This window comes from Ischnura elegans, chromosome 11, assembly GCF_921293095.1.
Source record: "Ischnura elegans chromosome 11, ioIscEleg1.1, whole genome shotgun sequence".
NCBI classification, from domain to species: domain Eukaryota; kingdom Metazoa; phylum Arthropoda; class Insecta; order Odonata; family Coenagrionidae; genus Ischnura; species Ischnura elegans.
In genome coordinates, this window is record NC_060256.1 from 92,835,043 (window position 1) to 92,860,063 (window position 25,021).

Consider the following 25,021-nt stretch of genomic DNA (forward strand, 5'->3'; position numbering starts at 1 on the left):
ATGGTGCTTACACAGTTGAACATGGGCTATCTGAAGGTATTACTAAGGCAGTAGGTAAATGCCATTGAGTTCATATTTAATAGTTATGAAAGATGTTAAATGAGGTTGAATATCGAATTTTAAGCGTGGGGTACATATAAAATTTCTGGTAGCTAATAGTTGGTTCCATAAATAATGCAAAATATGTAACTTTGAGTTTCTTTATACTCAATCCTAAGCAAAACTTAATGAAGATGGTTTGCAGGGTATCAATAAATGGTCAAGCCACGATACAGCAGAAATACTGGCAGATTTTTTGCTTTTATTCCCCAAGCAGCCAACCAAGACACCCACAATACCTGCCATAAATATTGATACTTAAGTTCGAGCCTATGGACGGCATTGTGAGACGAATTCAGCATTCTGTTTCTTAAGTGAATGCAGTTTAGCAGTTCTTTTTATGAGTAAAAGAGGTCTGATGAAATAAATCGTGGGAGGGAAGGTGCAAGGGTGAATGAAGTTTTATATTAGGGGGGAAGGCAGCTAACCTGCCGGAGGTTTAGGAGCAATGGATCAACCCCCAGTGAATCTGGGGGTTTCATAGACCTCAGGTGTTCATGGAAAGTATTTTTTTAATTAGCCTCATAAAACAGAATATTAAGTACTATCTAAGACTAATTTTTTTATTTTAAAATTTGATGTTTTTGTCTTCATTTTCTTGAATGTACTAGTTTAAACCCATTTTTCGGACAAATTCCCACTAAGTCTGGGGGATCCCCCAAGGCCCAACTTTTTTCCCCAAAGTTCCGTCCATGGGCAGGTGGAAGGGAAGAACTGCAGGAGAAGAATTTGGGTGAGACAAATTGAGCCGGCGGTTAAAGATGGGATACAAAACAATAACTTGAATAAATAAAAGATCATAGCATTTTTCCACAAGATTTTTTAATGTGTACAACGCGTTTCGGCTCACTGAGCCATCATCTGGTACAAGACGTTGTACGCATTAAAAATCTTGTGGAAAAGTGCTACGATCTCTTATTTATTTAAGTACGTCTAACTTCCACCAATTGAAGCCTGAATCTGTTGAACAAAAGAATTAATTAAATGGTAATAGTCCAAAGATGGCAGAATTGAATGGAGAGCTGCCTCAAAATTTCTCATACAAAATTTCTCATGCATTCGTAGGCAAAACATTTTTTTAATATGCAGAGGTAACTTATAATTAAAAAAAACACACATACAGAGTATGTACTAATTCACTTATAAAAACAGTTCAGGAATGTGTGTTCCGGCAATGCTAATTTATTAATGAGACCACTGCTCGTGATTGCGACAAAGGGTAAAATTGTACTATATACTCGTGTAAGAAAGTAGGAGCCAACACTCTTTCGTAGGCTACTCTGTGCCGTGATTAAAATCACTCAGCAAGGCTAAAATTTTCTAGCAGATTAATGCACTTGCATGTTGCCCACCATCCACTCCCAAGTACCAACGCATTAATGGCGAGCCGGAAGAAAGTTTCATGACGGATGGGATGGGAGCGAAATAGACGAAACTTTAACGCCGACAATGGCAACAAAAAAGGACATTTGCATCGGAGTGGGATTGCTTTTGCGGGACGGAGTGGTGGTGGTGAGGCGAGTGTTAGTAACTGTGAGCGGGTTGACGTAGGAAGGAGGAGCGTGACCCGCCTCTCCAAGACAATGGGCCTTCGTTACACTCGGGGCCACTGGGGGCTAATTTTAAGCCCCGACACATGCTCAAAAGGGATCTCCGCTTTCCAACCCACTCCACCTAGTTGATTTAGGTGCCAACTCTCCCCCTTCCTCCCCATAAAAAACAACTCCACCATTCAACTCGGCTGCTTTTTCTCGGCTCCTAGGCTCTGCTACAAAACACGGTTACTCAGAGAAATCTTTACTCGAATAAGGACTTCATATTTTGTTTTTCTCCTCGGGTACCATAACCATGGCCTCCCCTTCCAACGCTTGCCATCCAAGAGGGGTGTTTACAGCGCACCAAGTCTTAAACATGGGCGCACGGGGGTAAGGGTAAGTAAGGTGGTCCTTTGGAGGTTGAAGGAGGAGGAAAGGGTTCCAGTTTCAGGAGCAAGAGGAGATAAAGCCCTACTTTGTACGTATTTAAGACCCTTTTGTGTCCCGGAAGGAGGAAGGCGGAGGAGAGGAGTTTATCAAAGTTTATCTCGGAGAGATGGTTCATTTCGTGGAGACTGGAGCATCGCCTTTGTTGTTGCCCTAAGTTCCGTTCCGAAAAGTTTTGCGCGCGCGCACGTTTTTTTTAATTATTATTATTATTATTTTTGGTCTCTCGAGGAGTTCCCGGTTCTTTTCACGCCAAACCAACACGGTTTTCGTAATGAGATTAATGTTCCGCTCGGAGTGAGACGGAGAAAGAGAGGATAATTTTGGGGATATTTATTTAGCATCCGAAAAGAACAATTGAAAAGATAAAGATGAGGGTGGAAACGAAACTGTTCAAAGACTCAAAATAAGCTCTTTCCCTTTCAAAGGTTTGCGGTTGGGAGGAAATTTATAAACGCTTCAGAAAAACAGAAATGCGATTCAATCGCGAGAATATTTAAGAGAGACACAAAGGATATGAAATTCGTAACGAAACAAAGTTGGCAACGACAAATGATCACACTGTCTTTCTCTAGATGGCGAACCAGGATGAAGGGATTACCAAATGCTTTCTGAGAATTTCGTAAAAATGGACAGACTTTCAGACACCTCGAGGAAGAATATTGGCTGATGTAAAATTAGTTACTCACTGCGCACTGCGCAGTGCGCACCGTATGCGATCCCGTTTGAAGTAATAATAATCTAAATAATTGGGTTCCTCCAAGCATGCTTGGGTTATGAAAACGATGTAACACATACACAATTCGCTGAAGACATTTTTCCTCGTTATTTTACGAGGCCTTACATAGTTACTGATCGTTAAACTGAAATTTGAAAGCTTTAAAAAAATTATGAAAATGGCGAATATATTTTGGATAATCATTAGCAATAAGAAATCCGCACGCTGAAAAATTATGATGAGTAATTTTCAGAGTTTTATTTTTTTAAATAACATTAGTGAAGACCTGCTACTTAGATGGAGAACCAAAGAATAGGTAAGTCATGTAGGTGCCAGGTGCATAGCAGGAAAAATGTTGTTATAGCATGGGACCAAAAAAATAAAAAAAGGAAACCAGAGAATATCACCCAAATCCGCGGTTGTAGAACACGCCATTGAATCCGATCATAGGGTAAAGTGGGATCACGTGAAAATTCTATGCCGCGAGACTGATTTCTGGAAAAGACTGGTTAAGGAATCCATCGAGATCCGGCTGGCAACTAACACCCTCAATCGTGACACAGGGTATTCACTGAGTAATGCATGGAAACCGGCACTTAAGAAAATAAGATTGGCTGCCTCCGAGCCAATCACGTTAGACCTCACAACCAACTGAAAAGTAAACAAGCTGGCAAATTTCATCCACTCACCATTAGCCCTGAGGATGGAACCCGACTCGTGTTCCGAAACGTCGGCAGAATGGAGGGAGACCACCCGGCTGGAAGCCCGAATAGCCTTTTTTGAACATATTCGCCGGGAAAGCATCAGATTTTACTTCACAGACCTCTACGGGGAGAAAGTTTATCGCAGCATCCGACAACTAGAGAAGCTGCGGAAGGAAAGATCAAGACTTCTTAGTTCCTTGGCTTTTCTCTTGAGATGTCGAGAGGAGGAAGCAGTACCATCATTTGCCCTTGTAAAAGCATCTTTCGATTCACCAGCTGTTCAACGCATTCTTAAACGTACGAGCCATGCTTTAGTTCGCGAACGTATACACGACAAAAGACGAGGCCTTGACAACAATGCAAACAAATTATTCAAACTTCATCTCTATCTAATGGCCACCATCCGGCCCTGTGACTGGGAATATATTGATCGAGCCACTTCAGCCAGCGGTGAATTACTTTTGAATAAGGAAAAGGAGCGGCAGAAGAAGAAGTTTGACAAACTTGTTCCTTCACGTCCTGCCGCAGCATGTATGGATCCTAAACGGTTGGTAATAAATTTGTCTAATAAGGTTCTTGACAAGCCGACTATATCAGTCTTGTCTAAGGGACTTAACTTTGCTCCGGCTCCAAGCATCATTCCATACCGAGATGTCATTGGGGGCATCGAACCAGCCATCCGAAAACTGCCGAATGATTTAGCGGAGGAAGTTCGTTCTGAGGTTTCTTTGGTCCTTTTGAAGGCCATTCCTCCGAAACCCAATACAACCAGAGAAGAGAGGTTCGCCATTCGTGCCCTTCGCAACGACAACACGGTTAAGGTACTGCCAGCAGACAAGGGGAATGCCACCGTCTTATTGAATACGGACGATTACCATCGGAAGGTCCTTGATATCCTACAAGACCCAGCTTACCGAAGACTATCACGGGATCCCACTGATTCTATCACCAGGAAGACGATAGCACTAATTAAGAAATCAGGGCTTCCTATTGAGGCTGCCAAGAGACTTTATCCACCGGCGCCGGCTCCACCGAAGCTCTACGGTGTTCCGAAAATCCATAAGGCCAACGTACCTTTAAGGCCTATCGTTAGTTCCATTGGGGCGCCCACCTACCAACTAGCCAGATACCTCGCGGGTATCCTATCCGAGCACATTGGCCATGGCGACCATCACATCCAAAACTCATCTAAGTTTGTGAAAACAATTGCTGATATGCGATTGGAGAGCACGGACATAATGGTCAGCTTTGATGTCGTATCTCTTTTTACACGTGTGCCAATCATGGATACGATGGAGCTATTGAAGGGAAAATTTGACCATGACACAGTGCTTCTCTTTCATCACGCCCTTACCACGACTTACTTCAAGTACAACGACACCTTCTACGAACAAACAGATGGAGTTGCTATGGGTTCTCCTTTATCTCCCGTAATAGCCAACTTTTTCATGGAGTCTTTCGAAGAAGAAGCACTTTCATCTGCAACCCTCAAGCCCAGATGCTTCTATCGCTATGTCGACGATACCTTCATCATTTGGCCTCATGGGAGGGAGAGTTTACAACATTTCCTGAGCCATATGAACAGTCGACATGCAAATATACAATTCACGATGGAAATCGAGAAAGACAACCGAATCCCGTTTCTGGATATCCTTATCCATAGAAAGAACGACGGTACGCTCGGTCACAGCGTCTACCGCAAGCCGACCAACACGGACCTCTATTTAAATGGGCGAAGTCATCACCACCCCGCCCAACGGAGAGCAGTTTTGTCCACCCTTTTCTATCGAGCCAAAGCCATAGCGGACCAAGAAAGCCTGCCAAAAGAGATAAGACATCTGAAAACCACCTTCAAGCAAAATAGCTACAGTAATGAGGAGATACACTCAGCCCTAAAAAGGAGCATTAAAAATCTAGGCTCTTTAAAGGAGGAAGAAAGACCAAAGCCCATCGCTATTGCCAAAATTCCCTATGTGTCTACGGTGTCCGGGAAAATTTCAAGGATCCTCAAAAAACAAAGTATTGACACCGTTTTCCAACCATGCTCCAAACTAAGAGATCTACTTCTTAAAGCGAAGGATCCTTGTGGTTTTGAAACTCCAGGGGTCTACCAAATTCCTTGTGAGTGTGGGCAGGTGTACGTGGGGGAAACGGGGAGAACTATCAATACAAGGATAAAAGAACATAAGAGACACCTTAGGCTCTGCCAACCGGAAAAATCCGCGGTTGTAGAACACGCCATTGAATCCGATCATAGGGTAAAGTGGGATCACGTGAAAATTCTATGCCGCGAGACTGATTTCTGGAAAAGACTGGTTAAGGAATCCATCGAGATCCGGCTGGCAACTAACACCCTCAATCGTGACACAGGGTATTCACTGAGTAATGCATGGAAACCGGCACTTAAGAAAATAAGATTGGCTGCCTCCGAGCCAATCACGTTAGACCTCACAACCAACTGAAAAGTAAACAAGCTGGCAAATTTCATCCACTCACCATTAGCCCTGAGGATGGAACCCGACTCGTGTTCCGAAACGTCGGCAGAATGGAGGGAGACCACCCGGCTGGAAGCCCGAATAGCCTTTTTTGAACATATTCGCCGGGAAAGCATCAGATTTTACTTCAGAGAATATCACGTTTCCGTGGACTTCGCAGATCCACAACCCAAGAAACAATGACACCTAATTTCAATAAAAAAACCACCGTATGTACTATACGATAACCGCGAAAGATTCAACAGTTTTTAAATAAATTACTAATTACACTACAAAGACATTAACATGAAAACTTTGGAATCCGAGCAATTAGCTAAAAAAATTGAGAGATAGACGGATGTACAGTATCGTCAAAGCTCTTTTCGACATAATTCATTAATCCCGTTAGCTGAACCCACAAGTAATCCACATTAAACTTCCAAGAGCCGTAAAAGAAACTCGAGGCGGGCGCCATTGAATTAAAGAGGAATGTTAAATTCAATCGGCAAATTAGAGATAGTCTACGACGCAGGGTCCCTTTTAATTAAGTGTAGTTTCCAACCAAAGATAAATTCCTCCGCCGCAACCAAGTTCCGCTGTTTCTTTCACTACGTCCCACGGATCGTCTTTCACCGCCCTCCTCACCCGCCCCCTCCCAAGAAACCCCCCACCCACCAAAAACCGCGTGAACGCATTCCAAACTACCTTCTTCCCCCAACACCCCCCCACCCAAAAAAAGATCGTATTCCAGGGTGGACACTCAGCCTCGAAAATATAATTCCCGGGTTTTCCTCATTTTTACCGAATTCAATTCCAACATAAATTCAAGCGTTGTGTATCTAATACGATGTCTTAACTATGGGCAAATAGATGAACACTTTCTAACCCAGAGCTGTTTCTGGGAGAAATCAAATTTCAAGATTTTTCATTTCGAAAACTTGAAAATGTTACACTGAACGATTATTATCCTGGCATGCTAAATATTTCGTAATTAAAATTTACACCACAAAATAATATTTAGTTCAGATATCTCCCAAATAGAGCTGAAAGTTTATGCATTTTTGATGTTGCCTAGAAGCAACATTGGGTTATAAAGGGTTCAATGGTGAATTTCAGAGTTCAATAGTGTGTTGGAGTGTAGGTCTTTAAGAATCAAACGATATTTTAATTAAAAAGCATACTGATTGCAAAAAATCCCTTATGAAGGCATAAAAATACAGCGAAACGTTGACCAAAAAATTTATCATTTAATTATTAAAGACCTCTACTTAAGATACTAATCAACGTTAAAAATTAAGGTCAAAATAAATTTAAAAAAACTCAATTTAGTTATTTGCAGTGGAAATCGTTTTAAAAAAGAACACAATTCATTTTCAGAAAAAATTCTGCATGATAAAAGAAATATTCTATTGTTCAAAAAATACGATTGCCATGTATATATGTACAAAAATAGCCCAAATATGTACACTTACACATCAATTTCACTGACATAGCTAAGCATATTTGAAATTATTAAGGTTTGGCTGCAATTTACAGAGAAGAAATAGATTGGTTACTGACGAAATTGGGAACTAAAAACCCCTTATAATTATATTACTATTTACATGATTACGTTGTAGTACTTACGAAATCACGTATGTACACATGTGCCGTTTAAAAAAAATTACAATTTAACTGTGTCCATAGCTTACTGCTACTCACGACGACTTTAGAGAAACCATGTTGCATAGAAGGATCTAATACGTTTATATGCGATACAGGTGTATAATTCAAATTTTTAAAAATGAATTGCTCGAGTTATCTGTACTAAAATGAAATGGGAGCATGGCTTTTTTTAAAATTTTGAACAATGATAGTTTGAAGAATAATAAGAGGGATGTTTTTGTAATTCTCGATCCATCACCAACTTCTCAATCTATCCGCGGCGAAAAATTGACTTTTCGCAGACAGTTCGATGACGTCACAAACGCCTTTCAAGTGGGTCAACGATACGTTAGATACTCCCTTTTTGCATAGTCCTCGCGTGGTTTTCGCAGTTTCGACTATTATGAACAGCCCCAACGAAGAACTGTTCTTCTTGAATGAGTTAAAAAACTGGAACTAAAATGACTTCGCAAGCTCCTTATAAATGTAGGGCAACTTTTATGTTTTTCCTAAAAATTTATGATACAAAGGATAAAAAAGGAACTTTATTTTTCATCGTAACTTGCTATTCGGCTCCATCTACTTTATTCTGCTAACGAAAAACAATTTCGGATCGGAGTGAACGACTCTATTCTAAAATACCAATTTTAGATACTGATATTATAATAACATTTTCACGGCCTTCCTTACGTGAATGCTTATAAATAGAATAACAAGCAAAGTAAGAAGAACAAATGTCATTGCTGCAAAAATGATTAATTTAAAAGTAGGCATTAATATTACTCGTTGATACTAAGTGTGACCAACACTCTTTTAACATATATTATATCAATTAATTAAATTTTAGATCACCTTTATTTGTCACCAATTTTATCACAGTGTCCCTTAACCAAATGGCCTATGAACTAAGAAAAAAACGAATTCACGTCGTGGCCAAGGTGAGCGAAACGTATAAAAAGCGAAGACGGAGATGAGAGAAAAAGGCAATGGAGGAAATGGAAACGAAAAAGAGCCGCAACTAGGAGAACGGAAATGAAAACACTCTTTCTCATGAATAAACGAGAAAGTCCAGGGAAATACGAAATGAGGCATGGGGTCATGAGATGCACGCATATAATACTAAAACCTCCCCTTCCTCCCTCCCGCCGCATTTATTTATTCGCACGTTCCTCATAACAAAGGATGAGCCATAACTCGAGATCCCACCAATCCGCAGTAACAGAGGCCATCAATTTAGATTACCGCCGCGGTAATGGGGCCAAATTTCGCAAAAGTTGTCAAGCCCACTCCAACCCCCAAGGGAGACAACAAATCTTCATCCTCACATTTCGGACACTTTCAAAAATATTTCGACCCCACCGGGGAATGATCAATTTTTTTCGCTTCTCAGGAGTGTCAATTAAGCTTCGAAGAAATCTAAATGAAATGTGATTTTTTTCTGTTTGAGTTTGGGAAAATATACAATAGTAGGAGACTAAGCTAGTTGATATCACTACTCTTGTGACTCGGACTCGTAGAAAAACTCAGATAACATTGAATTCGTATGAACAATCGACCAATATAAACAATTCTATTTCATTTTCCTCAATATGGTAGAAAAGCCGAGGATTAAAGTAGATGGGTAAAAAATAATAAACGTCGACCTGACCGTATTAGCGGTGGTTTTTGTAGACAGTATTATTTCTATACCCATTTTGAAGCTCTTTTTTCTAATTTAGTGTAAGACCAGAGTTACAAATAATTTTACAACGAAACTTGTGTTTTACAGCGAACAGAAAACTTTTAACAGACACATAACACCTTCGGTTCCAAGACTTCTAATTAAACGGAAAACGAGAATTTTGTGATGCACATCTTGGACGCAACCTAATTTTACATAAAAGATGAAATGTAAAAAATACAGTAAGCCGTAATAGGCTTTAGTGGCAAAAAGAAAAAAAATTCCTCAGACAATTTTTCATATCACTCAATGCTTCAAATTATAATACTTTAGATAAGGCATTGCAAATTGAGGGGATCAAAACGCTATCTAATAAGCAAATTTAAATTCACAATTGGTAAAAATTGCTATATTTTTAATTTTTCCATTCCTGAAGTTACTATATCAATGTGCGCTTAATATTACTCACGGAATACATTCACAGCAGCAAAATTTCAGAACCACCAGAAATGGAAGACGGAGAACACTCACCTGAAATAAAATAAAATACATAAATCAGTATACATAGACGTTAAGTAATGCAAGCAACAGGGCAACAGTAATATGTGGCGAGTTGGGTTGTAATGGGAACAAGCAAAACTGCATACTTCAGGTTTCACTCGATCAAATTAATTAGTTTATATGCTAGATGAATAAACTGAGTATATTCCTCCACAGTGATTTCTTAGCGGACAACTTATCAGCACACAGCAACTTAGTGGCATGCCACATGACTGCTTCACGGAGTAGCAAGACGGTCTTCCGCTGTGGGAAAATCTATTGCGGAATCAATTCGTCAAAATTCTGTTCATTCATTATGAACAAAAAGATCTATTAAAAAAAACATGCTGCGAAACAATATCGAGGAGCTGATTATACTCCATAACCTCTATCTGACAATATACACACATTTATTACCACAATAAGTAATCAACGCACCTTGTTTTCTATTTAGCAAGAGAATATTAATTAAAAAGAGTCATTTATAGTAGCAAACAGACCTAAGTTAACATTATATAAACGCTGTTTTCTTTGCATAGGGCCAAAGTTATTTAATTTACTGCCCGCTAGAATAAAAATAAATAAATCCTCAAATATAATGCTAAGACTTGCTAAAGACTGGCTTTTCTCGCAAGAAATAGTTGAAAACTTATTTTGATGTTATTTATCTAAAACACTCATGTATCACTTACTGCATTATTATGTTTTTATTGGCATACATTTTGTTACTTGATGGTGGCTCAATTCTGGTCCTAAGACCTTGGAGACCACCTAAAGCTCCTTCTCTTGTTTTTTTTGTATTCAGTTGTAAAAACAAAATGTAGGAGTAAATCAATTATTGTTATTATTAATATAAAATTCCTCTTCATGAGTCTTCACTCTTGTTCTACGAAAATTGCTGTTATAATCCAATGGGACCTATTTTAGATAAAAAATAAAATACTCACCGAGCATAAAAATGTTACAAGAAGAAAGGATACAAAAGCTAGGTAACCTGATAATTAATAATCTATTCCGAGGCTACGAAGCCACTAGTATAATTATCTACTCATACATTCCTGTCACGCAAAATTTTTATAATTTCGCTAACGATAGATTGATGCCAATTTATTCTCAAATCCACAGTATGGACACGGGGAAGCATTGAAAATAAATAAATTTGCATTATTTTAAAATTAAAGGCCGACACACCGCTGAAACAAATTCCCGGAATCCAGGCGAAGGGGGAAGCATGAATTTTAATGACATTATTTCGTTGCTTGAGCGAGTTAATTTATTTTTCATTGTTTTTAAATAAGCGCGAAATATAACGAAATTAACTGGAGCGCTCCCACGCACGCCGGCCAAATCAAAGGCAGGCCACGCGCGGCGCCATCAAAACCGTGCGAGCGAAAAGAAATATCCTAATGACGCAACGGAATTTCACAACGGCGGTAGCTGAAAAGGGAGGTGCAAGGGAAAGGAGTGTCACGAGATAATGTATATATATATTTTTAGTGTTATTCGTTGAAAAGAAAATTTTGTACTCTGTGGGCCCAAAAAAATTGGATGTACGAGGAAATGTTGTGCGCGAGAATAAATATTTTGTCACACGTCATTGCGAGAGCGAAGACAAAAAGAGAAAGAGAGAAGTAAAAAAAACAAGGCAACATCATTGGAGGTCCTACAGCATACTTCCCTGCCTACCTACCTGCCTTCCAAACAAAATGAGAGGCATACATAAAGAGAAGGTTAGTGCGGTGAGGAATAAAAAATAAATATATTTGTACATAATTTCTGCGTTCGCCCGGGCTCAGATTTTTATTCCTTTCGTCGGGGTGGTGGCACACAAAGGTTTTTTTCAGCGGGAGAGCAGCGGAGGCCCGGTGCGTGCGTGTGAAAAGGACACTCACACTCTACTTTCCCGTCCAGAGTCCGCAGATAATTCGGTATCGCTCGAATATTTATTCCGCCCGCCCCTCCCAGCGCGCCCGAATTTCAGCCGGCGGGAAAATTACATTTTTATCTCGAGCGGCAACTCGTCGCAACAAAGTATTGGCCTCCGGTTGATCATCCCCGTTCCACAACCAATTCTCTCCAACATCACGGTGGTAGCGGCCAAGGGTGGGAACAGGAACTGTAAAAACCAACTGATGTACTTATTTCCTCAGTGTAGGTACTGCAAGTTCTAGTCTTTCATTTTCCTAACCCCCACCCCTTCCTTTAACTGTTATTTGGTCAAGATATTTCACACATACTGCTACACTCGTCCCATAATGTTGCTTGCTAGATTTCCCCATCGTTATCGCTAAATGCGCTATTCTCGGGGCGGTGAAATTAAACATTCATCAAATTTCATCAAATTCTTCTTCTCTCTCACGGAAACAACTACATTGCGTATTAACTCAAATGTTGACAGCACTGTTTAGACATTTTCATGGGTGGAAACGATCGAGCAGGGTAGTGCAATTAAATCATAACTTCAAAAACCTCCCTTCATTGACTTCGCTCTTAAGTACACAATAAGGCCTTCTAACTTTAATTTTATTAAATCCTATTCTCTTCATTCCTTTCCCTCGCTTACTTATCATTGATCTGCCCTCTAACATTACTTCCAACATCCCCTCTCCGCTCAGTACTCGCTCAATGGAACCCTTATGTTTCCTTCTTATCTCACCTAGAAGCTGCCTCTCCTCACCCACCACGTCCAGCACTTCGTCGTTCCTCCTCCTCTCCGTCCACTTCACATTCTCCATTCTTCTCCGCACCCACATCTCCAACTGCCTCTAGTCTTCTCTCGTCCTCCTCCCTCAGTGTCAACCCCACCGTAAAGTCCTACACTCCTGATCAAGCTCTTCGTTAGCCTTTTCTTTATAACTCTTACATGACCATGATTCAATAAGCAACTTTCTGTTCATGTACGCCTCCTTTGCTGACGCAATTCTCTGCCCGATGTCCTTACTGTTGTATCCGTTTTCCTCTAAAGTGCTGCCCAAATGTGTAGTAGAATTACTCTACCTCCTCAGGTTTTTTCCCACCTACTTATAACTTGAGTCTCACAATTCCATCTCTCGATGCTTTACAAAACCGCATAACCTTCGTGAATAGACCATAAATAATGATTTTTGGAACCCTAAGGAAAAGCTAATGCGTAAAGAAGCCATCATACCATCTACAATCACCACCCTATTCACTATCAAAATCTCGAGTGAAACAACGTTCATATCATATACACTGAAATTTCGGAACTGTAGAAGACAAGAGACCCAATCCATGGTCGGGTACAATTAACTCGCACGCGTGGCGCTGCATGATTAATTCAGCGTATTTTTTTTTTTGCACTAGGACCCACGCTTTCACTGAACTTCAATCCCTTCCGTAAACGCGGAAGTCCCTTGGAAAAATATATCGCTACTGCTACTATCTCGCATATTTTTATTTATTCAAATCCATGAACACGTACGACTTAGCTGGAGGAGGAAAATATCCACATCCATTGAAAAAATTGGCGAGTTCCCACAGTTACCTCCATATTCCCTTGTCGAAAAAGAGCTACAACAGCACTCGATGTCCGCACAAGATAATTTTAAAAATAAAGGTTCCGCCATCCTGAGCGCCTCGTCCAATGCTCATCAAAAATTCATATTGGCATTTCGCTACAATACTCTACGACAATCATCAAATAAAACTGAGTTACCCACAACACTAAAAAACAATTGCATTCATGGCATTCCATGGAACAAGTGACTTAATATACGCAGTCACATGCGCGGGTTAATACGTAGGTACACTAAATTTGCTGAACTTCGCCCTGAAAGAACATCATCCTCGGTGAATGCAAATTGTATTCATGTGTAAAATTGTGCATAATCTCTTTTATATCTTTACGATCCTTGATGGTCACAAAAATCAGCACTTATGAACGGATTTGTAGAAGCCACCATTGTGCTAAAATTTCAAAATGTATTGCGCTTAACATTTTAGGCAGGGAAAAGCGAAATCAATGCTTATTTTAATTTTTATGACTCTCGCAGGGTTAATTTCCCATTTCCTTCAATGTAATTGCGCTAGGATATATTGAACTTCTGGTTTTTTGTTATGAGCACCAAGTCACTATTTGAATAGAGTAGGTACGAAATGGCAATACTTTTAACAATGGACGTGGAGAATAGTAAGTTAAATTATTCTTTCTGGGATTAAGGGACTGCGAGGTTCAGCCAAGTGAAGAATTGACAATGGATGCGTAGTGAAAGAATTGCGTGCCAGGATACCATCCGAAATGAGGAGTCCATTAGGGGGAGGAGATGGAGGGAGATGCTTGGGATTCCACAAGAGTCGCCGGAATTTTAGAAAACCCTGGGCAGAAATACCAACGCGCTGGGCAGGAGCGAAAGTAGCGTACGGCAAGGAAATGAACGCCGCGGAAACAAATGCGCAACGAGAGGCGGCGTGTGGCACGGAGTCATCAGGGGCCCGAAAGGGGGAACTACAAATCCCAACGCCACTTGTTTCTCATTTCAGCCGCCAGGTGGTGCGCACGCTACACTCCCATCTCCAAACTCCCTTCCCTCATTGTTTTTTTTCCTCAACTTTTTTTATTTTTTTAAATATATTTTTTACTCAAATTTTTGGGATTCTCCCCGCGCAAAGTGGCGTCTAGCCTTCCAAGTCCCCGGCACGGCGCCGTGGACGGAACGGCCATTATAATGAACTGATTCAGCCTCGTTAACGTCAGTAGACATTACGTCGGCCGGCGAGAGGGGACGCTGAAATCCCTCAAGATACGAAGTCAGATCCGCGCCCAACTATTTCGCCGAGGAAGGGATTTTTAGAATGGGTCCAGAAGGGAGAGGTTTGAGGGTGACAAGGGTGTATGAAATTCGCTTCGGTATAATGAATTTGGAATGCAGGGAGATTTGCTTAACACGCAGGATTTCATGAAAGACGCATTAATAGGTGGAAATTAAACTTAAAATAATATAATACCTACATTAACATTGAAAAATCTACTAAGTCGCATTATATTATAGTCGCGAGGGCCCTCCCTAAAATAACTAACGTTAATTCGGTAATTATATTATAAAAATAAAAAATCAATATGAAATTTAATGATTTAAGGGGCTTTCGCGATAGCTCTGCATTTAATTCGAACGGTATCAGGAAAAGGACACACTTATAGTGACAATAACAAAGGGTTTGAAATAGATAAATGGATCAGGAGATAATAACACAGAATAAATGAAAATAAAAATGGAAAATGTTGATACAAAAATTGAGCGGAGAGCTGCGTCAACCAACCTAATGGCTGTGGAGTAATGAAAATAATGGGAAGCAAATAATCTTCTGTTAGCCTCCTACAAGGCACAACCGATCAAATAAAATTAAGCATCTATAACACCACTTAAATTTTAAATTTATGAACACCGTTAATTGTTGGTATACAGGATAGGTTCCGAGAGAATGTAAATATTACTTTCATCAAACATTGACACACGCTTAATTCTAAAAATAACGGCCAATCGAACCCGACTCCTCTCTTTCAATTTTGGCAGCCAGATTGCACTTACGAGTTCCAATAAAAAGTTTTAATATGACATTTATAACAGTGAAAATACGTAGAAACCGAGGATACTAATTGAATGAACTCATTTTAAATAAAATCTTTAAATAGATATCGGAAGACACGTTTGGGACTTGATTCATTTTGAGTATTTTTCACCTCCAATTAATAACAGTTGTAAAAAATCGGGATACATTAAGATGGGCATTTGTGAATATTCAAGCCGTGACTAAATCAAAATTATTTACGGTACTAGGAAATAATTTTTACTTGTCGAAAACGTAAAGCCTTCCGCTGCCAATGCTTTAAACTATAAATCCAAATATCAGCATTAGAGCCTCAAAATATAACCAATCCCACGCGGAAGAGTAGGATGACAGAAACAAATAAAACAGGTACAAAACATCACCAATCCTCGTTGATAGACTGAATATCCTTCGCTTGGATTGAAAATATAATCGAGCGAAATAATACCTGCATAAAGTGCTAGGAAAAATTATTGGCATTAAATCCCGACTGAAAACACTGCAGGGGCTTCCTATTGATGGAGGACGTTGGATTATTTTCAAATGCGACGGTTGAAAAGGATATAAAAATAATAATTTGAATGAAAAAGAAGAAAAGAGTTGTGGGAGATGGGTCGGAAATATCCGCTTAATTAATCGCAAGGGATGACGGCATGAAGCCCCGGCGGTCAATCACGCCGCGCGCACATTTTTATTTGAGCGGCACTGCACGCCTCTTTCCGACGGCAAGCGCGCGTGGATCGCGGGCGATAGCCGAGGGGTAAAGGGGGTCAGCCGCCCCGGAGGTGGGTTGCGCGCGAATTGGAGGCTTTATTCGTGTGCGAGTACTGCGAGAGAGGGAGGATTATGGGGATGCGTGGAATTGCAGTGCGTGATGGAAAGGTCGCCTATATGATGCTGGCGGATGAAGGTGGGATATATATACATATATACATGTACGTGTGCAGCCCAGAACGAAAGCCGGGCAAGCGGAATATATAAAACACCGCTTATAGACTTTCCCGAAGGTTTTTTTTTTATTTTTGCTGTAAGGTAGCTTAGATAATGTAGATAAATATTGATCTAGTGAAATAGAGCGGTGTAATTTCGAATCAAAAATGACTTGTAGTTGAATTAAAAATAACTTTCACAAAGATAACTTCAAACTCGACCGGTTTCGTAACTGTGCGGTATCGTCTGGAACAAATACAGGAAAGCATGACCTTACATACTACATTGAGTGAGCAGTGGTGGAAGGCATATTCTGTGTAAAGATATACGGGCATATGCTGTCCTCCGTCTGGTATATTTGTCTAAGGAGTGTATGATGTTAGCATAACTTTTAAGGTAAAATAAACCCACCGCTTGACCTACGACCAAGGTTTCGACGCGTCACGTAATCATCTGGTGTAAATGGCGTGGCACGTCGACGCGAACAATGTCCTTCGCCAATAGTGATAACACATCTGCAGGTAAATAGTACCTACACGTTAAAAGAATCATGCTGAATCAACTTACAAGTGTACACCAGCAACATTTGAAAAAAGTATATAGCAGATGCATACAGTAAATACGGTAGCGGACAAGCATCAACAACTTTCACTCCATGGTTTCATATTTATCGTATACCCCGTGGTTTTCCCGCTATGGGCGTTTCTGTGTACACACAGTAAAACATTCAGCAGATTCCGACCACAATACAATCATCTCAAAATTTCTGGTATCGTCGTTTCTTATCCTTGAAATTCTGAAAGAACCCCGCACCCTATGCCATACTTACAGTTCAACTTACTTTCATATTTATGATACACATGCGTTCATACTTACAACACTAACGCATCGCATTTTCATTGACTGGAAATATGCGCAACTTGTGTATAAACTGTGAATAATATGAGGTTTTGAATACCACTTTCAGAAGGTCTGAAAAGTGAACATCCACATTTTCGAAAAATATTTTGGGGCCTAGCAATTTGTTGCATTCAATAATATGGTTTGATGATGATATTATGCGTAGAATAAGGTTGTAGCAAACTTTCGCCGTTTCAATGAATAGAAAGTACATAGATTTTTACTCCATTTAATTAACTAAGTGCCTTTTTCATAAACGTAATAATATACGTCACGCAGTTACTTATTCCGAGGATAAATTTAACTTTCATCGGTTAATTTTTTGGTAACTTTGCGAACTTACCATGTGATAAGTGAAGGGGATGACGGATATGATAGTTTTCAGACCACTGAGGAAACAAATGCATTTTCGCATCGACTGCGGGAGATCTAATTATGAGCTGAGTTTTAAGCTGCAGAATAGAAAGCTCAAGGACCGATTCCCATTGCACGGAATTATATCGGCTGTGTTCCACTCCCCTTCACAACCTCGGGGTGGGCAGAAAATCGCAGAAAATGAAGTCAGGATTCAATTTGAAAAGAAGAATTGAAAAAAAAGCCAATTAATGCGAGGAAAAATATGAAGCGAGCCCGGCGTGGTCACTCACTGCTATTATTTGTCTACTTTTGCTCTTTGTTCGGGTATGATTTATTCGGAGGCTACGCGAAGTATTTTTTAAACCGAAGTACGTACCTCGCAAAAACGAGAAGTGTGTAAGCCTCACGGACGGGGGAATTTTAATTAAACTTTTCAGGAAATAATTGAAAAAATACCATCCGATTGCGGTTATGAAAATGCTACGATTAAAAAAAAAGAAGAAAATCACTCACGACCCGCAATGGGACACGGAGAGAAAAAGATATATTCACTTTTTTTCCCGGGAATCACTCGTCGTTGAAATGAATAACAGAATGTACTCGGGAGTTCTACGAATATCGGGGATGGCAACACGCAAAAATGTTTCAACAAAAAAATCAGTTAATGCGATCGTATGGATGCATAATTCATCAGAGACAGATAATAAGAAAAAAGAAATCCCGGTAGCACGCTTCAAGGCACAGGTTAAATAATTTTTAGATTAAATTAACGGAATGGCGATCGTGGAAATATTAGAGGAATTCGATATTTACTGCTTTCGTGGCCATTAAATACAACTGTTATGCAAGCTGTTAAGGACTAAGTACATCGTTATTAAAAAAGTAAAGTATTTGACTACATTATTAATGTCCCTACCTGGTAAATATTAACATCACATCATATAAGATGATAAAGTAAATAATATGACTTTTTTTAGTCCTGGCTTCATTTCAACGATTTTTAACCACATGTGTATCTATTGAGGGACAACAACAATTACAATGAGTAATTTGAATTCCAGAATAAACTCCGTATGCGTATGGATAATCTAATGACGAAAATATTGAAATATGACATCTTATTTGAACTACAATTCTTCAGTTTACAATCCAAATAAGGCATAATTAGGTATGTTCCACGTCAACATGGTCCGGCTGAAAAACTTATGCTTTGAATTCAATTAGAACAATTGTACTATTAAGTCACGATTAAAAAAACAATATGAGTTCAATCAACAATTAAGACAAAGAAAGGTTAACTACATTCGAAACTAAAAGAAACGCGAGCGAAAAATTAAATCACGAATATGTTGAAAGGCTATTTTTTTCGACTCAATTCTTCAATCGACAACACGATAAATGGATAGAACTACATACTATTAATCAGTGAACCAAATGGAAGATTCAACCCTTGAATTCGATCAAAACAAAAATCATAGTAAAATTTATGACTTCGCAAACACCATTCCGGCTTCATTCACACATTACGTCATAATAAGGTCAACTATATGCGAATTTTAAGCCTAGCTCAGGGGTCCATAGACGGTAGTAACATTTTCGCCCCTGGTTCCTCATTACTGCCCAGTTTCCGTGATAGATTCCATTAGCAAACGACGATTATAATGAGTTTGGTATCGTCGATGAGATTAACTCCTCATTGATCCGGGGAATTAGGTGCTTTTCATGCAAATTTATACGAACTGGATGTCAGGTAGATCCTCTTTTGTAATTATCCACGAGGTTGAAACTGCTGGCAACATGACCGCGAAAGAGAGTGGAAGCTAGACCCATAGTTCCCGCCTCCGTCCCAACGATACTGAATCTCCCGACGCTTAATGACCTCAGAGGAGGCCGCGTGAATAGTTAAAATTTAGCCCGCCATGGACTGCCAGCTATTCTTAAAGAGAATGGACATAGTCGGAATATTACACACACTACGGGTTTCTAACCATGAACATCTCTCCTGGGTATATTCTCCGAGAGAGAGAGAGAAAGAGAGACCCTAGCCTCCACCGGTCCATTATAGAACAAAGTGAGGGGTGGTTAAGACAGTGCGGTATCATAGAATGTAATTTTCAAAAAAATCATTCATGTGACTAGTAATGTACACAAAAGTGACCACTCTAATATCAAGCTGACTAATACTAATTTCCTAGTAGATTTCAAAATTTTCCACACCACCCGAAAATGTGCGTTTTAGTAAGCTCATAAAGCATGCTGATCGACGAAAAATATTCATGACCCCTAGGACGAAGTGCATTTTTGACGAATTAAACTGTAAATAGAGCATCTTCGCCGGCCTCGGTGGCGGTGGGGTAAAGTCTTCGCCTGCCAAACCGTAGGTCGCGGTTCGAATTCCGCCTGGGTAGATGGTCCCTATCCAGGTCATGAATGTATGTGTCGTGCTTTGTTAATCCTCCGTTGTAAAGAACACTACATATGAGTTTACTACTGTTTACAGAGAAGTTGAAAATAAAATAAAAAATAAATCTTCAAATAATTGTATTCATATTTACCGCCGGTTTTACCTAAATATATCTTCAATTCATAATCGAGTAAACGCGAGCTTCCCGTAAGAACTTAAATGGACACTTACAACATAATTCTCTAACACGTCTACACTTTAAACGAACGTTTTTCTGTATAGAATAACGTGTACGTTTTTCTAGCATACACTAAATCACAGCGAATACTATTTGAACATCCGATTATGATCGCTCATCTATAATAATAATCGCTCATCTATTTCGTTCCTTTAGTCAGAGATGAATAAGACGAAGAGACAGCCTAGTGGGACATTTCAATGCTTCGTGCATTTATTCCCGCCGCACTTGTGACTGAACAGTACATCCAATTCACTACGTGGACTAATATCGGCATTGAGGAACATTTTCCTACTTGAGATGCGGTTAGCAGTTGGCAAGGGCCTGCTCCAATCATAAACCAGAAAATTTTGAAATGAATGCTTAACTTTTGAGATGAAAATGTGACTGAAAATCGAAGAAAAATTCGACCGATCAAGTGGGAATGACAATCCCTCTTAATTTGTGGATACTAAAAGATTTCCATCATCCGCCAACTCACATATTCCCCGGTGACTCCTAGGCGAACGTGCACAACCATGGTGGGCCTTCATCATTCTTTTTATTTCATTTCATTATTTTGGGAGGGCAAAGCCGAATAAAATTTTCCCACGAGACACTCGTCACCCTTTCGTTTCAATGCTTTATGCGTTGGCTCCCGCTACACTCGAGCACATGCTGGAACATTTCAACATATCCTTGACCAGAGATTGAAAGATTGACCACAGCACTCGACGGGGAGAACTCGTACACTATACACGGCGGGAGGGTCGAGAGATAGGTAAGTATAGCGATCTCCTGAGGGGGGTCCCGTATAAGCCCCTCAGCAAAAAAAGCCCACTCTTGAGGGCGTCAGCCGGAAACAAATGCAATGTAGGTACTAGTGTATCCGTAAACGTCAAGTGATACTTGGAGGGGTTAAAAAAAGGTCATACGGTATGAGAAGATAGATAAAAAAATGATGAAAATAGCCATTACAAGTGCGGGAATAAATGTATTTATTTCGCCGACCGAGTGTTATAACCTTGGGAGCAAAAGCGCCCGTGCATGGGGCCAGATATGATGATAATCATCCCTCACGATACAACGCGTATTCCCAATAGAAATTCTCGCCATGGCAAACGGAACGGATTTCCCAGCGGGCAGAGTGCACCGTGGACCAACGGTCGGAAGGATACAGCGGCGGGAGGAGGAGGACGAGGGGGCGCAGGGATGGACAGGGGGATAAAAAATAAATGACCGGCCGGGACTTTAAACCGGCTATAAAAGAAGAGTTATTCGTTCCGAGCGAAATAATAAATAAATAAAAATATACACACCCAGGGCAGCTCGGATCACGTGAGCCCTGGATACATCCTGTAGCTTTCCATCCCCCTGGTATTCCCATTGTGAACGCCCCCATTCTTCACTGCTACAGCGCAGTCGACACAATCCGGTACTGGCGGTAGCATTGCAACAATATCCTCACGTTATTGAACAGGTACTGAAGATGACATCACGATGCTCAGCAATTGAAAACCTTCCACAAATTTAATTTGCGACAAGAGCACATTCAAAGGCTAGTTGATTTCGTTGAAACTCGAGGCGGTGCGAAAGAAATTAAGGGTTGACGCAAAAGTTGTTCGACACCAACTTAATCAGCGGGGACAGAAAAAAAATATTTCGGAGAAAGTTTTAGAGAAGAAATACGTAGGTGTGAAAAGATTAGCTGCAGAGAGAATTGAGTGGAGAGCTGCGTCAAACCAATCTTAGAATTGTTGATGATGAGTTGTAGTGGCGCAGCGAGGGGGGGTTTTGGGGGTTAAATCTCCCCAGAGCTCAGAAATTTTTTTAAAAGTTTAATCCATTTTATTTTATTGGATTGATATTACTAATATAATAGTGTAAATATTAATAAAACATCCCTCAGGAAGCCGTAAAACTCACCATTTTGAACCGTTTATCTTAAAATTCCGCAATTTATTAATCTCGCACCTACCGCTTATCCTGGTGGGTATTCCATACCCCCACACACCCCGGTATTAGTTGCACCTAAACCCCCCCAGCCTTAATTTCTAGCTGCGCCCCTGATGAGTAGTGATGATGATGATGATGACGAAGAAATAATGGTCACATTATCATGAATTCGGCAAATCGAATGTACGCTAGATTCCTGCGTAAATGTAACGTAGTCCGTCGCCTGCGCTGTCACATACCATCGCCTCCGACCCTAGCTTTCCGCTCTCGCCTCTGACGGGCATAATTTTCAACCATTCGAGGTGAGCGGTGGAAGGGCTTAGTCTCATTTCGCATGCTCAGTGTCGCCCGCGGGCATGTACAGCCCGCAAAAGCGTGTGCAAATGAGAAAGAAAGGACGACAAAATGGAAATTATAAAATGCATGAGCACGGGCTGTGGGATCACGGCTGACTTACAGGGCAGGGAGACGTGAGGGCTCTCCCAACTGGCCTACGTGCTTTCCGCTTGAATCCACAGCCACGACTAATATTTTTCATTTCTTCGGTTTATAATAGAAAAAAAATATTCTCGAGCATATCACGTATATTTTGGACATATTGCTATGCATGCAAATTTTTGTGGCTGTGAAATTTCGGTAAGTATAGCACATCTCCAAAACAAAGTGGTGGTACTCGAAGACTGGTTGGGATAGCTAAGTGTGGAGCTCATTCCTAACTAACAAGGCGAGTGCCAGGGTTGGGAAATGAAGTTCGGAGTGGGACTGCATGTGTTCGCAGCACTACCACATAGTATTACAACGCCCCAGACTAGATGGCCAGCCATTCACGAGAAATACGCTCCGAAAATTTCAGTCCTGCAGCATACCGGGTGTTTATAAATGAATATCGGGGTTTTAACCCTTTATAATATTTATTACATCATACTTACAGTTATAAATTATTTGTCAAATGAAAGAGCAACTCAAAATTTTTTGTTATTTAGCATCAACGCGCATGTGCGTGAATTGTTTCCGCTGCAATCCGATAGAAAGCGGTAGTAGCGACCACGGATTACCTGCCAACTTCACCATGGAAATGTTGTTTCATTACTATGATGATTTTCTGGATCATGTTGTCCTCAGTGATGAATCGACCTTTCATCTCAGTGAACATGTAAACACTCATAATTTGCGTATCTGTGGTTACTGTGCAACATACGTTGCACAGTAACAACAGATTGTCTTTGCAAACTGTAAAACACAAAACGCTTTATGTTCACTAGTCGCCATCTTTGCTATTACCGCTTTCTAGCGGATCGCGGCGGAAACATTTCACGCACATGTGCATTGCAGCTAAATAACAGAACTTTTTGAGTTGCTCTTTCATGTGATATATAATATATAACTGTAAGCATAATGTAATAAATATTATAAATCGTTAAAACCCCGATGTTCATTTCTAAACACCCCATATAATACCATGCATCCCGTCCCTCATCCGAATGGAATGGTGGCGTAAGTAGTTAGCTGGCAGGAAAAGAAAGACGAATGTTTCGTGTTCAAATCCTCAACCAGACTTCTTTTTCATAATTCCGAATTTTCAAATCCTTGTTCACTTCATTTATCAATACGTTAATTGAATATAACATCTAGTCCATTCATCTAATCTTATGTATGGGACATTGTGACACCATAGGGTAGCGCTGCAAACACGCGCTGCCCCACTACGAACTTCATTTCCCAACCCTGGAATTCTCCAGGTAACTCTGCATTTCTATGAACATTAGGATCTCGTGACCCTGTCGAAAAGGAAGCGTTCGGGGAAGTGTCCGGGTAGTGTTGCGGGAGTGTTCAGGAAGCGTTTAACGGTACGTGAACGCTTCCCGGCAGCTTCCCGAACACTTCCTCAACACTACCTGACTGTCGACCCTTCGCTTGCCGAACACTTCCTCGCCACTTCGTGGTTGAAACACTTCCCGGACGTTTCCCCGACACTCCCGGAACGCTTCCGAAGCGTGGGAAACACTTCCTCGACGCTCCCTGGACGTTTCCCCGACACTCGACCGCGACCGTTGTCGACACTCCCCGAACGCTTCCGAAACACTTCCGCGGAAGCGTTCCAAGTGGGCCATAATCTGCTTCCCGAACACTTCCGCGACACCTCCTCAACGCTACCCCAACACTTGCCCGCCACTTCCCGAACACTCCGTCCGACGCTTCCCCAACACTTCCTCAACACTTCCGTTTCGCCTGGGGAGTCGGGGGGATTCCTGCCGTTCTGCGTATGACACCTTTTCACTACCTTTCCCGTCCTCGCCTACCGAATATTATGCTGTGTAACACATCCCCTACCCTCAGGACACGACCCATCAAAACCCTCCACAGGTAACGCCTGTACATTCAGCTTCATAAGGTACGGTTACCACGCAGAATAGGGTAGTATCCTTCATAAAAGAAAACGAAATGCATTGATTGCGATTCCTTACTCGACATTAGTGTATTCATAATATACAAATTATTTGGTTTTATAAATCCCAGTATAGAGGAATGGCAATGGTCAATTTTAACCTCATTTCAAAAAGGCCAGATTGGCGCCCATGCGATGCCACTCCAAGTGACGTCACAGGGACACAGTTTCTCTACGAGTAGATAGGAGTTTTACATCGTCTGAGATTACCAATGCATGCATGAGTCACAGAGCTCAGGTAAACATCTCTTAATAATCACACATTAAAAATACCTAAGTTCGGAAACTTTCCTTTGTTTGATAGGGGAATAATAATCCTAATTTAAGCCAAGCGTTACCTGCTAGCAGGGTAATCAGCTACCTGATAGCAGCCTGCGTCGTATCAGCGCTCTAAGCCTCGCCCCAAGGTCACCTCAGACGGCGAC

The 25,021-nt window shown here is 40.7% G+C and overlaps 1 protein-coding gene across 1 annotated transcript in view; it reads left to right on the forward strand.

The window, feature by feature from the left end:
• Positions 1 to 3,895: 3,895 nt before the first annotated feature.
• Positions 3,896 to 25,021, forward strand: part of LOC124167667 — a 66,098-nt gene continuing 44,972 nt past the window's right edge. The window contains exon 1 of the mRNA XM_046545650.1: positions 3,896 to 5,177. Within this exon, the coding sequence (XP_046401606.1) occupies positions 3,896 to 5,177 (1,282 nt within the window). The remainder of the gene's footprint in view (positions 5,178 to 25,021) is intronic.